Raw genomic sequence first — 21,473 nt, 5'->3', positions numbered from 1 at the left:
TTTCCCCATGTTGGTCAGGCTGGTCTTGAACCCCTGACCTCAACTGATCTGCCCACCTGAGTCTCCCAAGTGCTGGGATTACAGGTGTGAGCCACTGCACCCCGCCACAAGCTATTCTTTTATTTTTTTATTTATTGAGATAGGTCTTGCTCTGACGCCTAGGCTGTAGTGCAGTGGCGCAATCTGGCTTACTGCAAGCTCTGCCTCCTGGGTTCATGCCATTCTCCTGCCTCAGCCTCTCGAGTAGCTGGGACTACAGGCACCCACCACCACATCCGGCTACTTTTTTGTATTTTTAGTACAGACGGGGTTTTGCCATGTTAGCCAGGATGGTCTCGATCTCCTGACCTCGTGATCTGTCCGCCTTGGCCTCCCAAAGTGTTGGGATTACAGGCTTGAGCCACCGCGCCCGGCAGCTATTCTTTAAAGTTCTGTTTAACAACAAACACTGGAAACATCTCAAATATCATCAATAATGGATTGACTTAATACATTATAGTGCATCCGTACAATGCAATACTATGTAGCTATGAAAGGGGTAAGAAAAACAAGGAATAAGAAAAAAAACAAGGAATAAAGAAGCCCTCTATATAGTGCTATGGAAGTGACATTGTTTTTAAGTACATTACTGAAGAAATATATTCTAAAGGCAAACAAATGTCAAAGAAATCTTAAAAGTACATTCAGTAGTCATGCTGTCAGGGGCAATATGGCTTTGTTTTTATATATATATATATATCAAAATATATATTTGCATCTCTTTTGTCTCATGCTGAAAATTAGGATAGTTTTTTTTGGTCTTTGGGATATATGTCATCAATGATGTACTTAAAAATAATGTATATTGTCATATATCCACAGATCTAAACATACCAATATATAAGAAAAATAATTATGTTAATGTTTTTAGGAAGATTTTCAACATAAAAGAGATGTAAATATAAAATCAGAGGAATCAAAATTAAAAACCCTGTTATGTTAAATATCCAATAATATTTAATAGCTTCCTTTCATTCATGATTCATTTTTTATGAACTCTCATGTTCCTGAACTCATCTTTCACTTTCTACAACAATGCCTATCATTTACTTTGTTTACTCAGACCTAGAAAAAATGACAACACTGTAACAATGATCACCTTTATAGCTGAAATATGATCCTTAAACACCATTCTCTACAAAACAAAATCAAGATACCATAGAAAAATAGTTAATTCCAGTTCTAGATCAGAAAATATGTAAGATAGGCTGGGAATCATATCATATCCAAAAGGTGTAGCTAGTGATAACATAAAAGACACAGGTCACCAATTCTAAGAGGTTCCTGTTGGTCAGGAACAAACAGAGTGTCAAAAAGAGTAAAAACTAAAATGGATTAAAACTTGCAAAATATATTTTAAAAATTCATAATTTCCAAATGACACTAAAAAAAATCTACTCTGGTCTGCTTTCAAGGTTATTAGGAAATGTGTCATTCTAAAAAATGACTGATAAGGACAAAGAATCAAACATTTATCTTGCCTATCCTAAATGAACTATATTTCACAGTATTAATAAACAACAGCTGAGAAAGAAATGCTCTTGGCCGGGTGTGGATGGCTCACACCTGTAATCCCACCACTTTGGAAGGCGGAGGTGGGTGGATCACTTGAGGTCAGGAGTTGGAGACCAGCCTGGCCAACATGGTGAAACCTCGTCTCTACTAAAAATACAAAAATTAGCTGGGTGTGGTGGCGTGCGCCTGTAGTCCCAGCTACTTGGGAGGCTGACACACAAGAATCACCTAAACCGGGGAGGTGGAGATTGCCAGTGAGCCAAGATTGTGTCACTGCACTCCAGCTTGGGTGACAGCGAGACCGTTTAAAAAAAAACAAAAACAAAAACAAAAAACAAGACAAGTTCTTTACTAAAGAATCATGGCCAATACACAAAAAATGACAGAATTAGAAAGTCACCATTTTGCAACTCCTAGTAAAACAAGGGATCCTAACAATGATCATCAATGCTACCTAAAAACCAGAGGTGAAAGATTAATGGATAACTTAATATGTTACAGCTGGAATAGGCTGTAACACCTGAGGTCAGTCATCAATCTTAATATCACCACATGTAAGACAGATTGTGTCTCCTTATGTGAATCATTAGGAAATAAGAGTTATGCATGACATATTCTTGCCTAAAAAACTGAACTCGATTTACAGGAAACATAGAGAAACAGATTTATCTTCTCTTTAATTACAGATCAGTGTTCAGAACCCTCATGCTGTGATTGTTTCTTCTACTTTATGTGTGTGTGTGTGTGTTTTTTTTGAGACACGGTCTTGCTCTGTCACTCAGGCTGGAATGCAGTGGCATGACCGTGGCTCACCACAGTCTCAACCTCCCGGATTCAAATAATCCTCCCACCGTAGCCTCCTGAGTAGCTGGAACCACAGGTACATGCTACCATACCTGGCTAATTTCTTTTTTTGAAAAACTTTTTGTAGAGATGGAGTCCCCCTATGTTGCCCAGGGTGGTCTTGAACTCCTGGGCTCAAGTGAGCCTCCTGCTTTGGCCTCCCAGACTGCTGGGATTATAGGTGAGAGCCACTGCACCCACCCTCATGCTGTAATTGTGATAAGCTGTTTCTCCCAAATGCTAATATGAGGATGAGAGATGATATGGCATACAATAGCATACTTATTTCCTATCTGATTTTGGACAATTTATTTGTCTATACCAGGGTTTCTTCATCTATCAAGTGGGGATAATCCCTAATCTTATAGGGTTAATCTCATTAAATGAGGTAATGTATGTAAAGTGCTTAGAATACTATGTAAGCATTTATTATCAACAGTAACAATATGAAATTTTAGTATGGCCTAAGATAATGGCAATTTTGGTAAAAGAATGATACAGAGAAAGGGCTAGGATTTGCCCCCAACCCCTCAAAAAGTTTCTTGTATATAAAAACTGCTAGGTTCAAAAGTTGTAATGTTAATATTACTTTACTGTATTCATGCCACTGTATAGCTTCTAATTAAACAGAAAAGTATAAATTCACATAATGTCTTAGATTTAAATCCCCTTCCCCTTACATGAGATACATGATACATACAACATGATTTTCTTACCTTATCCAAAAGGTGTATTATCATTGGTACAAGATTGGCATCAATTACTGCCTGTACCTGCTGCTGATTTCCTGCAGTGATGTTGGAGAGGAACCACACTGCTTCCTGTAGAACAAGAGCATTTGAGTATTTCTCATTAAAAAATAAAATGTGCATATGAACTAAGAAAAAAAAGCATTCACTACACTGTCCCAATGATTTTATTATGAAATGAGCTCCATAATAAAAATATCAGGAATCTCAATTCCTTTACAGCCCTTTCCATATTTTCTTTGGACAAATAGCTAATGGACCTAATTCAAATCACAATGAACTAATTTCAAGAATTCTGAAGAATTCTTGAAAACAATGCTCCCAAATAGTGTGACTCAAAAGAAGCTTGGCTGAAGAAATTTGAATGAGCAAATATGAAATAATGAATGAGCAAATATGAATGAGTATAATACAAATCCTAAAGCAGCTGTAAATAAGATTCAGTGCCCTTCCCTCACATAATGTGCTTTATTCTCCATTCTATGCTGATGAAGAATGTCAGCTGAAGTAGATAAATATCAATTATCCACAATAATGGAGACATAAAAAACAAAATAGTACATTGTTTTAGTATACTTATTTGTAATAGTCATTCACTGCATCATTTCTCTCAAGGAAAAGTGGAACTAGATGTCTGATTGCTTTATTGGTCTATCTTAATAATCTTTTTGTTACTCTTTACATCACAGTTGGTGCTACTTCTGACAAGATAATGGTGGCCTTAAGTGTTATAATCATAGATAACTAATAAGTTTTACTCTAAAAAAATTAGTATTAGCTAATGTATACTAGGCTCTTTTGGATCAGATCACAGGACCATTTTAATGAACCTGTTAGAGATTTTAGGGTGCCGGGCTAGTTAGGTGAGCTGTTCTTGGGTTATAATCATTGGCAACGTTGTAATCAACAACCCATGTTATTTCTACAACAGCCTCAGATGCACTCCAATATCAGCATCACCAGTCAGTGCCCCCTTTCCATAGCCACCACAAGCACACACGCATGCATACACACTATTCTCTATTAAGTACCTATAAAATACTAAACTTATAAAAATTATGTAACATATATATTAAAAATTTCCAGTCATACAACATTCAACACCCAATTATCTCTATTTCATCATTTCCGAGAGAGCCAAAATACCACTTTTCATAATCGGTCTTATATATCAAAAAATAATTTATTAATGCTTGCTATAGAATAAAATTTTTATTTTCTCTTGATATCTAAATGACAGCTTGTATTAAGAATATTACAGACATTTCTAAGACTCTAATTTTACAAATAAAAACTGCCGACATTTTAAGTGCAAGTTATTTAGTAGTATTTAATAGTACTTACTTTATTAATTTTCTCTTTGGGATGTGTCAGGAGTGCTGGGAAGTGTGAAAGAGCATCACAGTTCAAAACTACTTGTGTTTGCTCATCAGTTCCAGTAACAATGTTGCCCACAGCTCTAAGTGCAGCAGTCTGAAATGCACAATGAGATGATGTTCTATGTGAAATACTTTTTTTTTTTTTTTTTTGAGACAAGGTCTTGCTCTGTCCCCAGGGTGGAGTGCAGTGGTGCAATCTCAGCTCACTGTAACTTCTGCCTCTCAGGCTCAAGCGATCCTCCCACCCCAGCCTCCAGAGTAGCTGGGACTACAGCAGTGCATGACCCTGCCTAGCTAATTTTTGTATTTTTTGCAGACACAGAGTTTCACCATGTTGCCCAGGCTGGTCTCGAACTCCTAGGCTCAAGGGATCTGCCTGCCTCGGCCTCCGAAAGTGCTGGGATTATAGGCATGGGCCATTGTGCCCAGCCGAAACACTCCTTATTAAAAGGCTTGTTAGGCACCTTATAAAAGATAAATGCATTCATTCACTCATTATTTCTTCCAACAAACCTATTTTTTTTTTGAGACGGAGTCTCACTCTGTCACCCAGGCTGGAGTGCAGTGGCTTGATCTTGGCTCACTGCAACCTCTACCTCCCAGGTTCAAGCGATTCTCCTGACTCAGCCTGCCAAGCAGCTGGGATTATAGGCACATGCCACCATGCCTGGCTAATTTTGTAATTTATTTTTAGGAGAGATGGGGGTTTGCCACGTTGGCCAGGCTGGTCTTGAACTCCAGACTGTGGGTGATCCACCTGCCTTGGCCTCCCAAAGTACTGGGATTACAGGCCTGAGCCACTGCACCCTGCTCCAACAAACCTATTGTTTTTGAGCACTTAGTGTCAGGCACCGATGTAGCAACAGAGATGTGAAGATAGATACATGTTCCAGCTCTTACACAGCTTATATTATTGTAAGAGAGGAGTCAATAAACAATTAAGAAGGATAATTTCAGACAGTGCCATAAAAAAAGAAGACAGAACTTTAGATTTAGTGTTGGAAAAATAAAAACAGCTAGGTGTAGTGGCTCACGCCTGTAATTACAGCACTTTGGAAGGCTGAGGTGGGTGGAACACTTAAGCCTAGGTGTTTGACACCAGGCTAAGCAACATGACAAAACCCTGTCTCTACAAAAAATTAGCTGGGTGTGGTGGCACGAGCCTGTAGTCCCAGCTACTTGGGAGACTGAGGTGGGAGGATTGCTTGAGCCTCGGAGGTCCAGGCTGAAGTGAGCTGTGATCACACCACTGTACTCCAGCCTGGAGAACAGAGTAAGACTCTGTCAAAAACAAAAAGACAAAAAACATAGTGCTTTTCTGAAGGAAAGCAGACACCTGCTTAACATGAGATTTCACTATGGTATGAATTTGAATTATCGATTATTTTTCTGTGGTTGCATGAGGTCATTTCCTGTTAAGTAAAGCTTTTTACTCTAATTTTCCTTTCTACATGACAAATGATCCAAGTTTTTGAAAAAATTGAGATATAATTCATGTAACATAAAATTTACCCTTTCAAAGTGTACAATTCAGTAGTTAATATATTCAGAGTTGTGTAACTATTACAAAGTATCTAATTCCGGAACACTTTTTGATCACCCCCAAAATGGACCACCTGTATCCATTAGTAGTCACCTGTATCCATTAGTAGTCACTCCATACTGCCTTCATCCCTATGTCTCTGGAAGACACTATGCCTGTCTCTAAGATTTTGGCTATCTTGGGCACTTCATATTAACAAAATCAAAATGTATTTGGCCTTTTGTGTCTAGCTTCTTTCATTTCACATAATGTTGTAAAAGGTCATGTTACAGCATGCATCAGTACTTCGTTCCTTTTCATGACCAAGTAATATTTCACTTTGTGAATGTATCATATTTTATTTAACCATTCATTGGCTGACAGACATTCGAATTTTTTTTCATTTTTTGGCTATTATAAATAACGCTGCTGTGAATGCTTGTGTACAAATTTTTGTGTGGATATGCATTTCCATTTCTCTTGGGTATCTACCTAAGAGTAATTAATAGTCAGTTCATATTGCAACCTTATGTTTAACTTTTTCAGGTACTGCCAAAACTATATTCCAAAGCAGCTGTACTATTTTATATTCTTAACAGCAGTATATACCAATTCTAGTTTCTTACACCCTCACCAAAAGTTTGTTATTGTCTTCCTAACTACAGCTTACATCCTGGTAGGTGTGAAGTAGTATCTCACTGTGGCTTTGATTTGCATTTCCTTAATGACTAATGATGTTGAGCTTCTTTTCATGTGCTTACTGACCATTTGTTATACCTTCTTTAGAAGCCTGTTTACTCAAATATTTTGCCCAGTTAAAAACTGAGTTGTCTATTTTTGAGTAGTAACAGTTCTTAATATATTAAATATTTTAGATGTAAATCCCTTTGGCAATACATAATTTTCTAATACCTATTCTCTTCTATTCTATGTGTTGTCTTCTCACTTTCTTGATGGTGTTCTTTGAAGCACACACACGTTTTTAAGTTTTGTGAAGCCTGACTTACCAATTTTTTTCTTTGAAGCCTGACTTATCAATTCTTTTTCTTTGGTGGCTTGTGGTGTCGTATCTTAGAAACCACTGTCTAATCTAGGGTCATAAAAATTTATGCCGGTATTTTTCTTCTAAGAGGTTTACATTTTTAGATTTTATGTTCAGGTGTTTGATCTATTCTGAGTTTTTGCATATAGTATGAAGTAGGGGTCCAACTTAATTATTTTACTTGTCGATATCCAGTCGTTCTTGCCCATTTGTTGAAAAGGTTATTATTTCCCCAATGAATTGGCTTGGTATCCTTACTGAAAATCAACCGGCCGGGCGAGGTGGCTCATGCCTGTACTCCCAGCACTTTGGGAGGCCGAGGTGGGTAGATCACCTGAGTCAGGAGTTCGAGACCAGCCTGGCCAACAGGATGAAACCCCATCTCTACTAAAAATACAAAAAATCAGCCGGGCGTGGTGGCAGGCACCTGTAATCCCAGTTACTGGGGAGGCTGAGGCAGGAGAATTGCTTGAACCTGGGAGGCGGAGGCTGTAATGAGCCGAGATCGTGCCATTGCACTCCAGCCTGGGCAACAGAGCAAGACTCTGTCTCACAAAAAAAAAAAAAAAGTAAATCAACTAATCATAAAATGTATAGGTTTCTTTCTGAACTCTTGATTCTATCTCATTGATCTGCATATCTATATTTATGCCAGTATCACAAAATTTTATTTACTGTAGCTTTGTAGTGTTTTAAAAATGAGAAGTCCTCAAACTTTGTTCTTCTTCAAGATCATTTGGCTATTTCTAGGACCCTTATATTTCCATACGGATTTTAAGATCCCTCTTTGTAAAATTCTGTCAAAAACCAAAAGCACATGGGATTTTAAGAGGGATTGTGTTTAATCTGTAGACAAACTTGGGAAGCATGGTCATCCTAATAGTATCAGACAATCCATGAACATGAATGTCTTTCCATTTATTTAGGTCTTCTTTAATGTCTTCCAAAAATGTTTTGTAGTAATCCAGCTTCTTTAACAAATAAATTGAAAAGAGGAAAGATAAAAGAAAGGAAAAGAAAGTTGCACAGTAAAAGAGGCTTAAAATATACAGCCAGTAGATGCAATGTGTGGTCTTTATCTGGATACTGATTTAGTAAAATTGTGAAAAAAATAATGAAGCAGTAAATAAAATCCAGATACTGACTGAATATTTAACATTAAGGTTTTAAAAAGTCTACAGGTGGTATTGTGGTTATGTTAAAAAATAGGCTTAAATTTTAGAGCTGCAAGCTGCGTAAAATGATATCTGGAATTTGTATCAAAATAAATTTGGAGGAGTAGAGATACAGAGAAAAAAGCTACATGGAGTTCCATTACACTATTTTATTTTATGATATTATGGCATGAAAGTTAAAAAGTATAAGAAAATCTCTATAAGGTGTCAGGTAGAGTAGAGAATTTCAACTTTCCTTGAGCACTGGCTAAAGGTAAATTCCAAGCCCTACAGATTCTTAATGAAGTCCATTATGAAAACTGAAGATACATTCTGAAAAAACAAAATACAAACCAAAATTCTGTACCAAGACATAAGTACCACACAAAATAAATACAAACTTAAGAATAAACATATGGCCAGAATATTTAAGATAAGTCATAAATACCCTTAAATGACAAATTATTTTCTTTTTTTTTTTGAGATGGAGTTTTGCTTGGTTGCCAGGCAGGAGTGTAGTGGTGTGATCTCAGCTCACTACAACCTCTGCCTCCTGGTTTCAAGCGATTCCCCTGCCTCAGCCCCGCGAGTAGCTAGGTCTACACGCGCATGCCACCATGTTGGCTAATTTTGTTGTTGTCGTTGTTGTTGTATTTTAGTAGAGACAGGGTTTCACCATGTTGGCCAGGATGGTCTCAATCTCCTGACCTTGTAATCTGCCCACCTCGGCCTCCCAAAGTGCTGGGATTTCAGGCGAGAGCCACCATGTCGGGCCAAATTATTGTATTAATTCTTTCTGTATTTAGCTAAGTGTTCTTTCTTTAAAGTGATTTAATTTTAAGGTACTGGGTCTCTAATCTATGTATCAGTATCACCTGAAGAGCATTTTAAAGTTCAAGTTTCTAAGAAATATTTTCTGAAACAGAATCTCCAGGGGTTGAGCAAGAGAAATTAAAAACATATTCTTTAAGCTCCACACATTTGCCTTTGATGTTCAGGCATAATGACTTAGGCTACAGACTTAACAGTTTTTCTTATGCGATTATTGCACTTTACAGATTCTAAGCCATTAGCAGATTAAAATATACTATTTACTTCAGAAAGGTAGGAGGAGCTTGCTGCGTCTCCCTCATTACAACTGTAGCTTGACAGCTACTGCTTATATCTCTGAGAACTTCTCACACTGTTTTTGGCTCTTTCTAGATGCAAGTTCTTTGGGATAAATATTATGTGAAAGAATTTAAACAATAAAAAATAAATTTAAATAAGTGAAAAGGAACAATTTAGAAAGCCCCTAAAGAGCACATTTCAGTACAGTGCCCTTATTTCAGCATCAATGAAGTTAAGAGTTAACTAAACTTGCCAGGTGAGTAAAAAAGGATGGTTGGCAAGGAGGAAAAAGGTAAAAGTAGGGAAGTGACAGAAGAACAAAAAAAGAGTAGGCAAAATTAAGTGTCTGTCAATACTTGTTTCAGATGCCATGCATGTTGCTATAATGAACTTCCCTGGTCTACATTAAAAATAAGTAATCCGGCCAGGCACAGTGGTTCACACCTGTAATCTCAGCACTTTGGGAGGCTGGGGTCAGAGGATCATTTGAGGCCAGGAGTTCAAGAACAGCCTGGCCAACATGGCAAAACCCTGACTCTATCAAAAACAGAAAAAAATTAGCTAGGCATGATGGTGTGTGCCTGTGATCCCAACCACTCAAGAGGCTGAGGTGGCAGAATGGCTTGAACCGGGAAGTGGAGGTTGTAGTGAGCTGAGATCACACCACCTCACTCCAGCCTGGGTGACAGTGAGACCCCATCTCAAAAAAAGAAATTAGTAATCTACAATGGACTCTTCTTGCTTATTATTTATTTTCCTCTTTCCATCACAGATTTGTTGTTATGCTAAGGATATACTTTAAACTACTGAAACTGTCCATCTTTGAATGCCATGCTTAAAGCAATTAGTGGTAAGAAATACTTACAATTTTACTAGAACAAACTTACCTGAACTTTAACTTCCTGGTGGCTGAGCAGAGGAACCAAATGAGGAACTATTCCAGAGTCTATTACCATCTGTATTTGTTCATTGCCAGCATCAGTAAGGTAAGAGAGGGCCCAGACTGTATCTACCAATATCTAGTGAATAAAATAAAAATTCAATCAACTTTTAAATATTTTCTCATTTTAGTAATTCTTGACCAAACGACGATTCTAAGATTGTTCAACTACCTTCTTCCTTTCTTTCTTCTCCCAGTTCAATTCATTTGAATCTGATCGCTATTGTATTAAACGTCATCATCTATAAATATCTGTACTAAGATGTACATCTTCTAGCCATATTCAGGATTCCGATCCCAGATTAGTATCCAATCTTAGTTCACTAAGCTACACATGCACACTACACAGCTCATAAAACAGGAGAAAAAGACATTCTCTTTCCCAAAGGCTGAGGGATAGTAGGTCCAAAAACATTGTGGCTCATGTATAAAGCTGGAAAGACTACATGTATCCAATATGCACAGTTTCTCAAAACATCTGGGCTAGATGAATATATTCAAGGAGTTCTCTAGTATCATAAGTACCATGTAGATATGCCTAAAGCCAATAACCCAACTATTCGTATTATAGTATTATAATAGTTAAATCTTTTCCAACTAGTTTGTTTTGCCTTATAGAACTGGAGGCAACTTTTTTTTTTTTTTGAGATGGAGTCTTGCTCTGTCGCCCAGGCTGGAGTGCAGTGGTGCGATCTTGGCTCACTGCAAGCTCTGCCTCCTGGGTTCATGCCATTCTCCTGCCTCAGCCTCCTGAGTAGCTGGGATTGATTACAGGCACACGCCGCCACGCCCCGCTAAGTTTTGGCATTTTTTAGTAGAGACGGGGTTTCACCGTGTTAGCCAGGATGGTCTCCTGACCTTGTGATCCGCCCGCCTCGGCCTCCCAAAGTGCTGGGATTACAGGCGTAAGCCACCGCGCCCGGCCAGCAACTTCTTAAATAGTGGAAGTCCCCTACAGCTGCAGATCAAGACATTAATCATAGGTCAATCTGTGAGATGAGATCTGTAATTAAAACAAAAAATATGTACTTCACTACACCTGCTACTTATGGAAAATAAAAAATAAAAAAAAGCCTGTGTAATCAGCTTCTACTAAGTAGCCTACTATTTTTTTAACGATTATATCTTTAAGTACAACAGGCCTTGTGTTTGATCTTTCCTAGTACATTAAGTCCTAATTAGAAGTTATGACCAAAGGGCAGTATGACAAACAACTGTAACTGCTGCAAATAAATACACAAATTATTGACAAAGACACGGGAATAATAATTGTGCCTAAAACTACTTTCAGAGCTTTTCTAGATTATGAATTCTGTGTCAAGACAAGCTGGAGAAGTATACAATCTTTAAAACTATAAACCAGGCAGGGATTGGTGGCTCACGCCTGTAATCCCAGCACTTTGGGAGACCAAGGTGGTGGACTGCTTGAGCCCAGGAGTTAGAGACCAGCCTGGGCAACACGGTGAAACCCCGTCTCTATGAAAAAACACAAACAATTCGGCATTGTTTTTTTTTTTTTTTTTTCCTTGTTCGTTAAGACCCTGACTTTAAAAAAATAGTAAAACTGTAAACTAATGTTATGTTTAAGGCACCCAAGAGGAAATAAAAAAATAAAAAAACATAAAAAAAAAAGACACCCAAAAACTCCTAAAAGGAGAAAATAGCGCTTTGCCATTGTTTCTTAGGAAATTCAAGAAAGCTCTAAATATATTTCTAATGTAAAAAGAAGATATTAAACGAAAGAGTTTGCACAGGCTGGGCGTGGTGGCTCACGCCTGTAATACCAGCACTTTGGGGGGCCGAGGTGGGTGGATCACGAGGTCAGGAGTTCAAGACCAGCCTGGCCAACATACTGAAACCCTGTCTCTACTAAAAAATACAAAAAAATTAGCCAGGCGTGGTGGTGGGCATCTGTAATCCCAGCTACTCTGCAGGCTGAGGCAAGAGAATCGCTGGAACTCAGGAGGTGGAGGTTGCAGTGAGTGGAGATCATGCCACTGTACTCCAGCCCGGGTGACAGTGCGAGACTCCATCTCAAAAAAAAAAAAAAAAAAAAAAAAGAGTTCTCCCAGAAAGAGTGGTATCAACATATGTGAAAAAACCTAAATTTCAATTTGCAAATGTAACTGAGTTTCTTTCCTGGAATATCAACATATGCTAAAATTTGTTGACATAGGCCAAAAATTTCAAGTTACTTGCTCATAACTGTATATAAAAGCTAGATACATGTTTTTAAAGGACATGTCACTAATATCCTCAGATCAAAATCATAATTCAAATCAAACTTCTAAAACATTATTTAGTAAGCAATATTATTTGTTAATCATGTTACTAAAAAGAACAATGCAAACAGACTTGAGAAATTCTTCAAGAAACATCAAAGGCAAGAAAATGGAGTCACAATCTCATCTAGATCGGAGGAAATAGGTGGAAAGAACATAATACATCTCTAAATAAAGTCAACCAAGATGTCCTGTTTTCCAGTAGAGGTATAAACTTTGAAGTTAATCTTTCTTGCCAATATTGATTGATTGATTGATTGACTGATTGAGACAGGGTCTTCCTCTGTCACCCAGGCTGCGATCACAGCTCACTGCAGCCTTGACTTCCCAAGCTCAGGAGATCCTCCGGCTTCAGCCACCGAGTACCTGAGACTACAGGTGCACACCACTATGCCCGGCTAATTTTTTTGTATTTTTTATAGAGACAGGGTTTCATCATGTGGCCCAGTCTGGTCTCGAACTTCTGCACTCAAGGGATCCTCCTGCCTCAGCCTCCTAAAAGTGCTGGGACTATAGGCATAAGCCACCACACCTGGCCTCTTGTAAATCTTTCAAAGCAAAATATTATGTAACTGTTTGATACAGTAAAATTCTAATTTTAATTTGTTCCAGACAAATTAAATTCTGGTCAAAAGGTACAGGCCTTTAAATTGTAAAGAAATGAAGCAGCTTGTCCAACACTGGTCACCGTGCCAAACTGTTTTTAAAGAACCACATGAGTTCCTGATTGTTGCTAAACATTTCATTCATGTGTTTTCCCTTACCCATTATATTCCTGGTTTCTCTAACACACCAAAGGCTGGTCTGGCTTTTACAAGCACTCAGGGCAGTTTTCCACCTCATTCATACTCCCTGAGTTGCTTTTTCCTCTGCCATCTGTGTTAGTAAAAATAAGCAAAATATATTTGCTATGTTTAAAATCTTGCCTGCACTGATTTTTTTTTCCCTTGTTGTTTGAATAATCAAGAGTTATCTTGATAAATGAAGCCACTGCCAGTCACTGTAACTGAGAAATAGAATAAAAAATGGAATTAAAGGGCAATTGATGTCCATGGTTTGGTATGTGTATATGAATACAAATCCATGCACAAACATTTTCCTTTTTCATCTTTCAAAAAACAAAAATAGCCACTATCTGTGTGTGCTTTCATTGGCCAAACTGTCAAAATGAGCTTCCATAAAAAGCACATGAACAATCAAAGACACTATCTTAGCAAGAGAAATCACTACTAACTGGCAAATTTTAAAACTTTTAATGTCAGTTTTTACAACACTAATATATATATATACATACATTATTGCCCACACCAAAATAACAGTTATACTTGATTTCTTAACTGGTATTATGTTTCGTGATATGGGAAAATCTGACAGTATGCTGACACAATGTGTTAGTATAGTATTTCTCCCCTATGTCACAGGGGAAGCCCTAGAAATACATACATACATACATAAATATATAATGGGACATATTTACTCACATTTACGTCTGTGTGATGAATTAAAACACAAAGGGCTGGAAGAATCTGAGGAGAGAAATATGTAGATTTAAAAACATACACAGATAAAAAACATATATATATAATGGTATCTCTTTTAATTTTTTTTCTTAAGTGTTTACCTCCTGAATGGTTTCCATTGGTGGTGGTGGGTCTTTGTGGCGACATAAGTTGACCATAACCCAAGTAACATTTCTTAAGAATGTTATAGGAATAGATGGACTTATGAAGGAAAGTAAAGGTTTCACAACTCCAAGACTTATGACATAATCTCTACACTGGGGCCCATCACCTGTGGAAAAAAAGGATTAACTCAATAAAACATTGACAGTAAGCATTTTCAGAAAACACAAAGCACTGGGAATATGCTGCTTCATGTATTTTAACCAGATACACTGTTCAGTTTTAGACAATAAGCAGGCTCACATTCAAGATTTCTGAGCCAAGAGAGGCAACATAAGGTGATAAGGTAATCTTTTGCACATTATTCCCATCTTCAGCATTTTGCTGTTCACTTAATTAAACTGCTGCTTTTAACTTCTCTCTCAATATTACTCTCAGTTAAACAAACTTTTATGTGATAAAAAAGACGTATCAAGAAAGTATTTGTTGAATTTGTACTTACGATCCAGTATCAGAGCATCAAGGTTATGAACTATAAATTACTCTACACACTTAGAAAACTATGTCAGAAAAAAAGGGTGAACCAGTGCTAGAACAGTGGTTCTCAATGTGATTACTGGGCTCTAGCTCAGGCCTCCTGAAGCAGAAACTCTATGAGTCTGGAATTCTGTGTTTTAACAAGCATCCCATGTAGTTCTGATTGCATGCTAAGGTTTGAGAACAACTGCTGCAGAGAACTGACAAGTTTAATTTCTGTATCTAAAGCATCACTGCAGTTTCTAATATATGAAGCCATGTTAAAAGGTTACCATAAGTGAAAACACCTTCCCTTGCACTATAATATTTGGAAATAAAATGTTTGTTCTTTTTGCATCCATATATTCGTGTTAATTACAGAATGTGACTGGAATAAAAAATGAAAGATCAAGATGCTGTATAATAGCTCTAAGTCTAACATTTGGTATAAAAGCAAGAGTGAGGGACTCTGGATATAGAAACAATAGCATTCCTAATAGTATAAACCCAATGTCGAGAATGGTTTACAGAGAAATTCTCCTTTAAAAACTCATAGCCACTCCTTACTTCCATGTTAGCCCTGTATAAGGGCAATAAAGAGGTGGCATATCAAAGTAACAATGATTATTTCCATGCAAGAATAAAGAATTTGGCAAAAATAATCTTTAGAATCATTCTCCTTCACTAGATTAGCAAGACCCCTACAAACAGTACCTCAACCCTCACTCATAATAGTTAGGTCTCTGAGCTATACTGGGGCCCAATACGATTCAGATTTTTTACATCCTTTACTGGAGAACAGTTCTTTGAATTTTTGAGTTTAGGCTCTAGTTAAAAAAACAAATCCTTGAAATACAAGAATTGTCTTTATTTTCCTTACAATTATTTATTAGACAGAACCTGAAAGTTATGGTAATAACATGGTGATCATGGTGTTAAATAGTTAACTAGACTGTCAAAAGGCCATGGTTATCTCATGTTGATTCATGGTGACAGGAAATAATATTGTTATATTTTATACATTACTAAATTCTAATATACTAAAGTCTGCAAGAGAGAAAAATTTCATTTTAGACTCTTCTCAGAACTGTCATTATGGAGAAAAATTATTGGTTTAAGTTTTGCCTCCTTATTTCTTGTTACTTTCTTTGATGGAGAAAGCTGAGAAATAAAAATGGACCCCACTGATCAACGTGGGCATTAGGGGAAGAAAAAATGGATCCTAGCATGAGACAGGAGGTCTAAATTGTATATATCTTGCATAATTATTCAAAAAATTAAGAGCTCACTATATACCAAAAATGATGGTATCTTAAGCAACAAAAATTTATTTACTATGAGTTTATGCTTTTACAGTAATACAGTTCAAATTTCTGTAAGCTATTTCACAAAAACTAGTACTGAAGGCAAACTGTTTTCCCTTTTGGATTATTAGTAGCTATTTTTATTACTTAGTATATGAGAACAATTTTTGGACTAGTATTACAAGTTTTATACAAACCTATGATGTTTCCCAATGCCCACACTGCTTGCTCACAGACATTCTGATGGGGTGAATGGAGAAGCCTCAGGAAAAGTGGCACAGCATCTGATGCAAGAAAAAATAACAATACTTAAGGCTGAAGATACCATAAACCAAAAATCAGTATTTTTTTGCTGACACCTCAAAAAAAAGGGGGAATCTATAAAACTATATTTAAAATATAGCCTCATTAAACAAATTTTATTGGAATAGCATTATTGGAAGAATTTTGACCAGCAACTATTTACTCAGTATCAAAATGAGTTATACAGACAAATGTTAAATCAGGCTTGTGAAATTTCATTGACAATTAAACCTGGAATTAATTTCAAGATTAACTCCTTATAGATTAAGTATTATCTCTAATTTGAAAAAAAAAAAGTATATTATTGAAGTAACTCTTTTTTTTTTTTTTAGACGGAGTCTCGCTCTGTCATCCAGACTGGAAGGCAGAGGTGAAATCCTGGCTCACTGCAATCTCTGCCTCCCAGGCTTCAGTGATTCTACTGCCTCACCCTCCCAAGTAGCTAGGACTGTAGGTGCGAGCCACCACGCCTGGCTAATTTTTGTATTTTTAGTAGAGACAGGGTTTCACCATATTGGCCAGGCTGGTCTCAAACTCATGACACTTCAAGTGATGTGCCTGCCTTGGCCTCCCAAAGTGCTGGGATTACAGACATGATCCATTGCACCCAGCCTGAAGTAACTTTTGAACACAAATTTATGTTAACACATGTGGGTCTTTAAGATAGGCTAGTGATTCTTGGGCCATGTGAGATCTTCTGAATCAGAAAGTGATTCTGTTACTCAACTGGATGGGAAACAGAGATAGGTCTGTATCCGAACAAAATACTGCACTGAACAAACGGTTCTTCTTTCCTTCTGATATTACTTTAAAAAGCACTATTTAAGTATATGTAGCTCAATCATGCTTGTAATAAAAGTAATTGTAAAAAAATACAACTATGTTTGTTAATAACCAACTTACTGGACTGAACTACCGCTTGAGTTATGGGTTTCTTTTTGAAGCAGTGCCTCACTCTGTTGCCCAGACTGGAGTTCAGTGGTGCCACCACAGGTCACTGCAGCCTTGAACTCCCCTGGCTTAACTGATCCTCCTACCTCAGCCTCCTGAGTTGTTGGGACTATATAGGTGCATGCCACCAAGCCCGGCTAATTTTTTTTTCCTGCATTTTGTAGAGATGGGGTTTTACCATGTTGCCCAGGCTGGTCTCTAGCTCCTAGGCTCCAGTGATCTGCCTGCTTCAGCCTCCCTAAGTGCTGGAATTACTAGCATGAGCCACCATGCCCAACCTCATTTATTTATTATTTTTGGTATATTAAAGCAGACTGGCAAGGTCAAAAAAAATTCTAAGTCTTTTTCTAATCTTTAGAGAACATACATAACGGAACGGAAAAAGTGTGAGAGGGAATAAAACATTGTTATGAAATCATAAAATTTACCTAATAGTCATACAAAACCAAAAAACCACAATAAAAACCACCTGAACCCAAAACTAAACCAGTTTTAATAGGATGTGAGGTAATTATCTTTTCTAAGTAATAATATTACAAGTGTCTACAATAAAATGATTATTTAGATAACATCTTTGTTCCCCTTCAAAATGTACAAATTAGTGCTTACATTTTTAATAAGCTCAGAGAAGTATGCTGCTTACACATTTAAAGAGCATTTTAAAAGTATCTTCTTCAAAATTATTAATTTTTTTCGTTTGGTAGAAGAATCAAATAGTATTCATGAAGACAATACACTCGGGGTTTTACTTCCAATAGTAATTTTCCACTTACATCTCTTGAAACAAAAAAAAGCAACCCTATTATAATAACAATGAAAAAAATATCCAAGCCATTCTTTCAACTAGGACTACTTTATAGAAGATTTCTTTAAAATATATGATATGACCAGGCATGGTGGCTCACACCTGTAATCCCAGCACTTTAGGAGGCTGAGGCGGGTGGATCATGAGGTCAGGAGATCGACCATCCTGGCTAACATGGTGAAATCCCATCTCTACTAAAAATACAAAAAACTAGCTGGGCGTGGTGGCGGGCACCTGTAGTCCCAGCTACCCGGGAGACTGAGGTAGGAGAATGGCATGAACCTGGGAGGCGGAGCTTGCAGTGAGCCAAGATCACGCCACTGCACTCCACGCCACTGCACTCCAGCCTGGGCGACAGAGCGAGACTCCGTCTCAGAAAAAAAAAGATAAAAATCTCATTAAGAGAGGTTGCGGCCGGGTGTAGGGGCTCATGCCTATAATCCCAGCACTCTGGGAGGCCAATGTAGGTTGATCACTTGAGCCCAGAGTTAGAGACCAGCCTGGGCAACATGGCGAAACCCTGTCTCTACAAAAAAAAAACACAAAAATAAGCTAGGCACAGTGGCACATGCCTGTAGTTCCAGCCACTTGGTGGACTGATGCAGAAGGGTCCCTTGAGCCTAGGAGGCCAAGGCTACAGTGAGCCGAGATTGTGCCACTGTGTTCCAGCCTGGGCAAAAGAGTAAGATCTTGTCTGAAAAAGAAAAACAACAACAACAAAAAAAACAAAAACAAAAAAAGAGAGGCTGAGAGGCAATGTGGCAACAGGAAAAACTCCTTTATTTCTACTGATGTCCTATAAATAAAGTGTAACAATAATAATGTAATCTGCTACTATAATTAGGAAATGTTCTCATATTTAGAAAGGAATCAAGTGAATTTTTGGACATACAAAACATCAGTCACCAGAATAAGAAGATTAAAGCAACATACTTAAGTTGACCTATTTCAATAACTACGTAGTAGCTATTATTTTATAATGTAAATTGCCAGAGTTTCTTGGGAAAAATCACTATTTTTTACTGACTTCTTTTAAAAAAATACAACTATGTTTGTTAATAACCAACTTACTGGACTGAACTACCGCTTGAGTTTGTTCAGAAGTTCCAGATGCAATGTTTGTCAAAGCCCATGCAGCTTCAAACTGCAAAGAAGGACTACAAAAAAACAAGTATATTTAAACAGCAGGATTTTTACATTGGGCCAAATATCTAACCATTCTTCCCTCTACCATTTCAAATGCATTAAACATTTTGTTTCAAAAGATATCTATCCATCCAGCACATTTTTTTAACCCTCAACAACTGTTTCAAACATCTCTTCAGTATAAAAAGCATACAACCTTCTCCAGCATCCTTATTTTTAGTAAGAAATCTTTTTAAGATACTTGCATACTACTCCCCAAACAGTTCTCTCAAGTACCGATCTGGTCAAACTACTTCTTGCCAATTAAAGCTTAAAAGTTAAATTTATCAAATTTATCATTCTCAAGTTCCTGTTTGGCTACTACCTTCATCTCTTGGTGTTAACAAATCTTGCACTGTTTTCACTTTGACTTTTCAACTCCATTCCTTAGCCCTTTTCTTTTTTCTTTAAAGATCAAACTAATTACTAGAGAGTCTTGTCTTCTCCAAAGGATACATTCTAAATTAAAAAAAAATAATAATGTACTCACTTGTCATCTCTTTCAAGACAATGGACTAAAATGGGCAATATTCCAGATTTTATTAAGTCATCAATTGGTGGATTTCGATCACTGGACAAAAGCTTCCTGTAAGAGATAAAAACACCCTTGTGAAACTTAATAACATGCAATATTATGATTAAATTTAAATTCATATTTGACAAATATTAACATAAATCTGAATATCTGGTACAAGTGCCTTCTCTGAAATTAACAATTTATATAATGCAACCTTTTCTCTAAATTTATAAAAAGATATATAAATTAAATTTATAAAGATGACAAATAATTAGAAAAATAAGAATACAGATATGAACCACTTTACTACCTTTTTTTTGAGATGGAGTCTCACTCTGTTGCCCAGGCTGGAGTGCAGTGGCACAGTCTTGGCTCACTGAATGCTCTGCCTTGCGGGTTCCAGTGATTCTCCTGCCTCAGTCTCCTGAGTAGCTGGCATTACAGGCATGCACCACCACACCCAGCTATTTTTGTATTTCTAGTAGAGATGGAGTTTCATTATGTTTGCCAGGCTGGTCTTGAACTCCTGACCTCAGGTGATCCACCCGTCTTGGCCTCCCAAAGTGCTGGGATTACCAGTGTGAGCCATGGAGCCTGGCCACTTTACTACTTTTAATGGTACACAATAATATTATTCCCTCAGTAAAGTCCTGATTGTGACTTACAAAAAGAAAACTAATTTTTTTTTTTTAAAATGTTACTTTTGGACATAAGTTTGAGTTCAGAGAAAAAAATGGGCAGATTTCTTTAACACAGCATTTACCTTGCTAAGCAAGGAATTAAGAGGTCACCAAAATATCCAAAATTATTCACACTAGGTCACAATAGAGTCAAGTGACAAAAGCAGGTAGGCTGCTGGAATATGTTTAGAGCTGATATTAGTCCCTAATTCTTTATTCTACTTTACACACCAAATTAAAGGTCATAAAAGTCCAACATTTTCATCTCAGCAACTAAAGAGAAATGGAATAAGCACCAGCAATGGACAGGAAAACAGCCAGAGAGATGCTAGAGAATCTGAGGTAAAAAAGACAGACACATCAATCACTGCTTTCATGGAGCTTATAAGATAAAAACAAAACCTACTGCCTATTTTCACATGTGTGAGACTACAGGTTTAGCTGATAAGTCCTCAGTGTAGCCTAATCATATCTTCACCCACTGGAACACCCTGTATTACTATATAAAAGCAATGTTTATGAAAGCTTAACCAAATCATGTCCCTATATAAACTTTGTGATGGCTGCTTATTTACCACCTTTATCAATGTAAACTCCTTGACCTAGCTTTAAACTACTTCACGAGTTGGCTCCATCTTATAACTAATCTTTTTGTCTGTAACTCAACAATAGGTTAGTTGTCTATCGCATTATTTCAATCGAAATAAGACTGAACCTATCCTAAACCCCTCACTTGAAATGCCCTGTCTTCTATGTATTCAAACTCTATTCTAAGTTCATTTCAAGTTCTATGTTTTACATAATACCATCTTTGAATTTCAAGAGGATTTATACAGCATAGCCCTACATTTGGTGTTATCACTACTTATTTTTTTGAGACAGGGTTTCAGTCTGTCACTCAGGCTGGAGTGCAGTGGTGCTACCTTGGCTCACTACAACCTCTGCTTCCCAGGTTCAAGCACTTCTTCCACCTCAGCCTCCCAAGTAGCTGGGATTACAGGCATGTGACACTACA

At 37.2% G+C, this 21,473-nt stretch overlaps 1 protein-coding gene and 1 non-coding gene across 3 annotated transcripts in view; both read right to left on the bottom strand.

Moving 5' to 3' along the window:
- KPNA4 (karyopherin subunit alpha 4) overlaps positions 1-21,473 on the bottom strand; it is a 66,824-nt gene that overhangs the window by 15,904 nt on the left and 29,447 nt on the right. For both annotated transcript variants that reach the window (XM_033202722.1, XM_033202731.1), the window contains exons 6-13: positions 19,752-19,847; positions 19,148-19,233; positions 16,215-16,301; positions 14,197-14,366; positions 14,057-14,101; positions 10,241-10,372; positions 4,491-4,619; positions 3,114-3,218 (exon numbers count right to left, since the gene is read on the bottom strand). In XM_033202722.1, the coding sequence (XP_033058613.1) occupies positions 3,114-3,218; positions 4,491-4,619; positions 10,241-10,372; positions 14,057-14,101; positions 14,197-14,366; positions 16,215-16,301; positions 19,148-19,233; positions 19,752-19,847 (850 nt within the window). The remainder of the gene's footprint in view (positions 1-3,113; positions 3,219-4,490; positions 4,620-10,240; positions 10,373-14,056; positions 14,102-14,196; positions 14,367-16,214; positions 16,302-19,147; positions 19,234-19,751; positions 19,848-21,473) is intronic.
- On the bottom strand, positions 3,945-4,277 carry LOC117084750. Its single transcript, XR_004437649.1, has one exon.

This window comes from Trachypithecus francoisi, unplaced genomic scaffold (assembly GCF_009764315.1).
Source record: "Trachypithecus francoisi isolate TF-2019V2 unplaced genomic scaffold, Tfra_2.0 Lachesis_group0, whole genome shotgun sequence".
Lineage (NCBI taxonomy): Eukaryota > Metazoa > Chordata > Mammalia > Primates > Cercopithecidae > Trachypithecus > Trachypithecus francoisi.
This window is presented reverse-complemented; position numbering and strand designations above follow the sequence as displayed.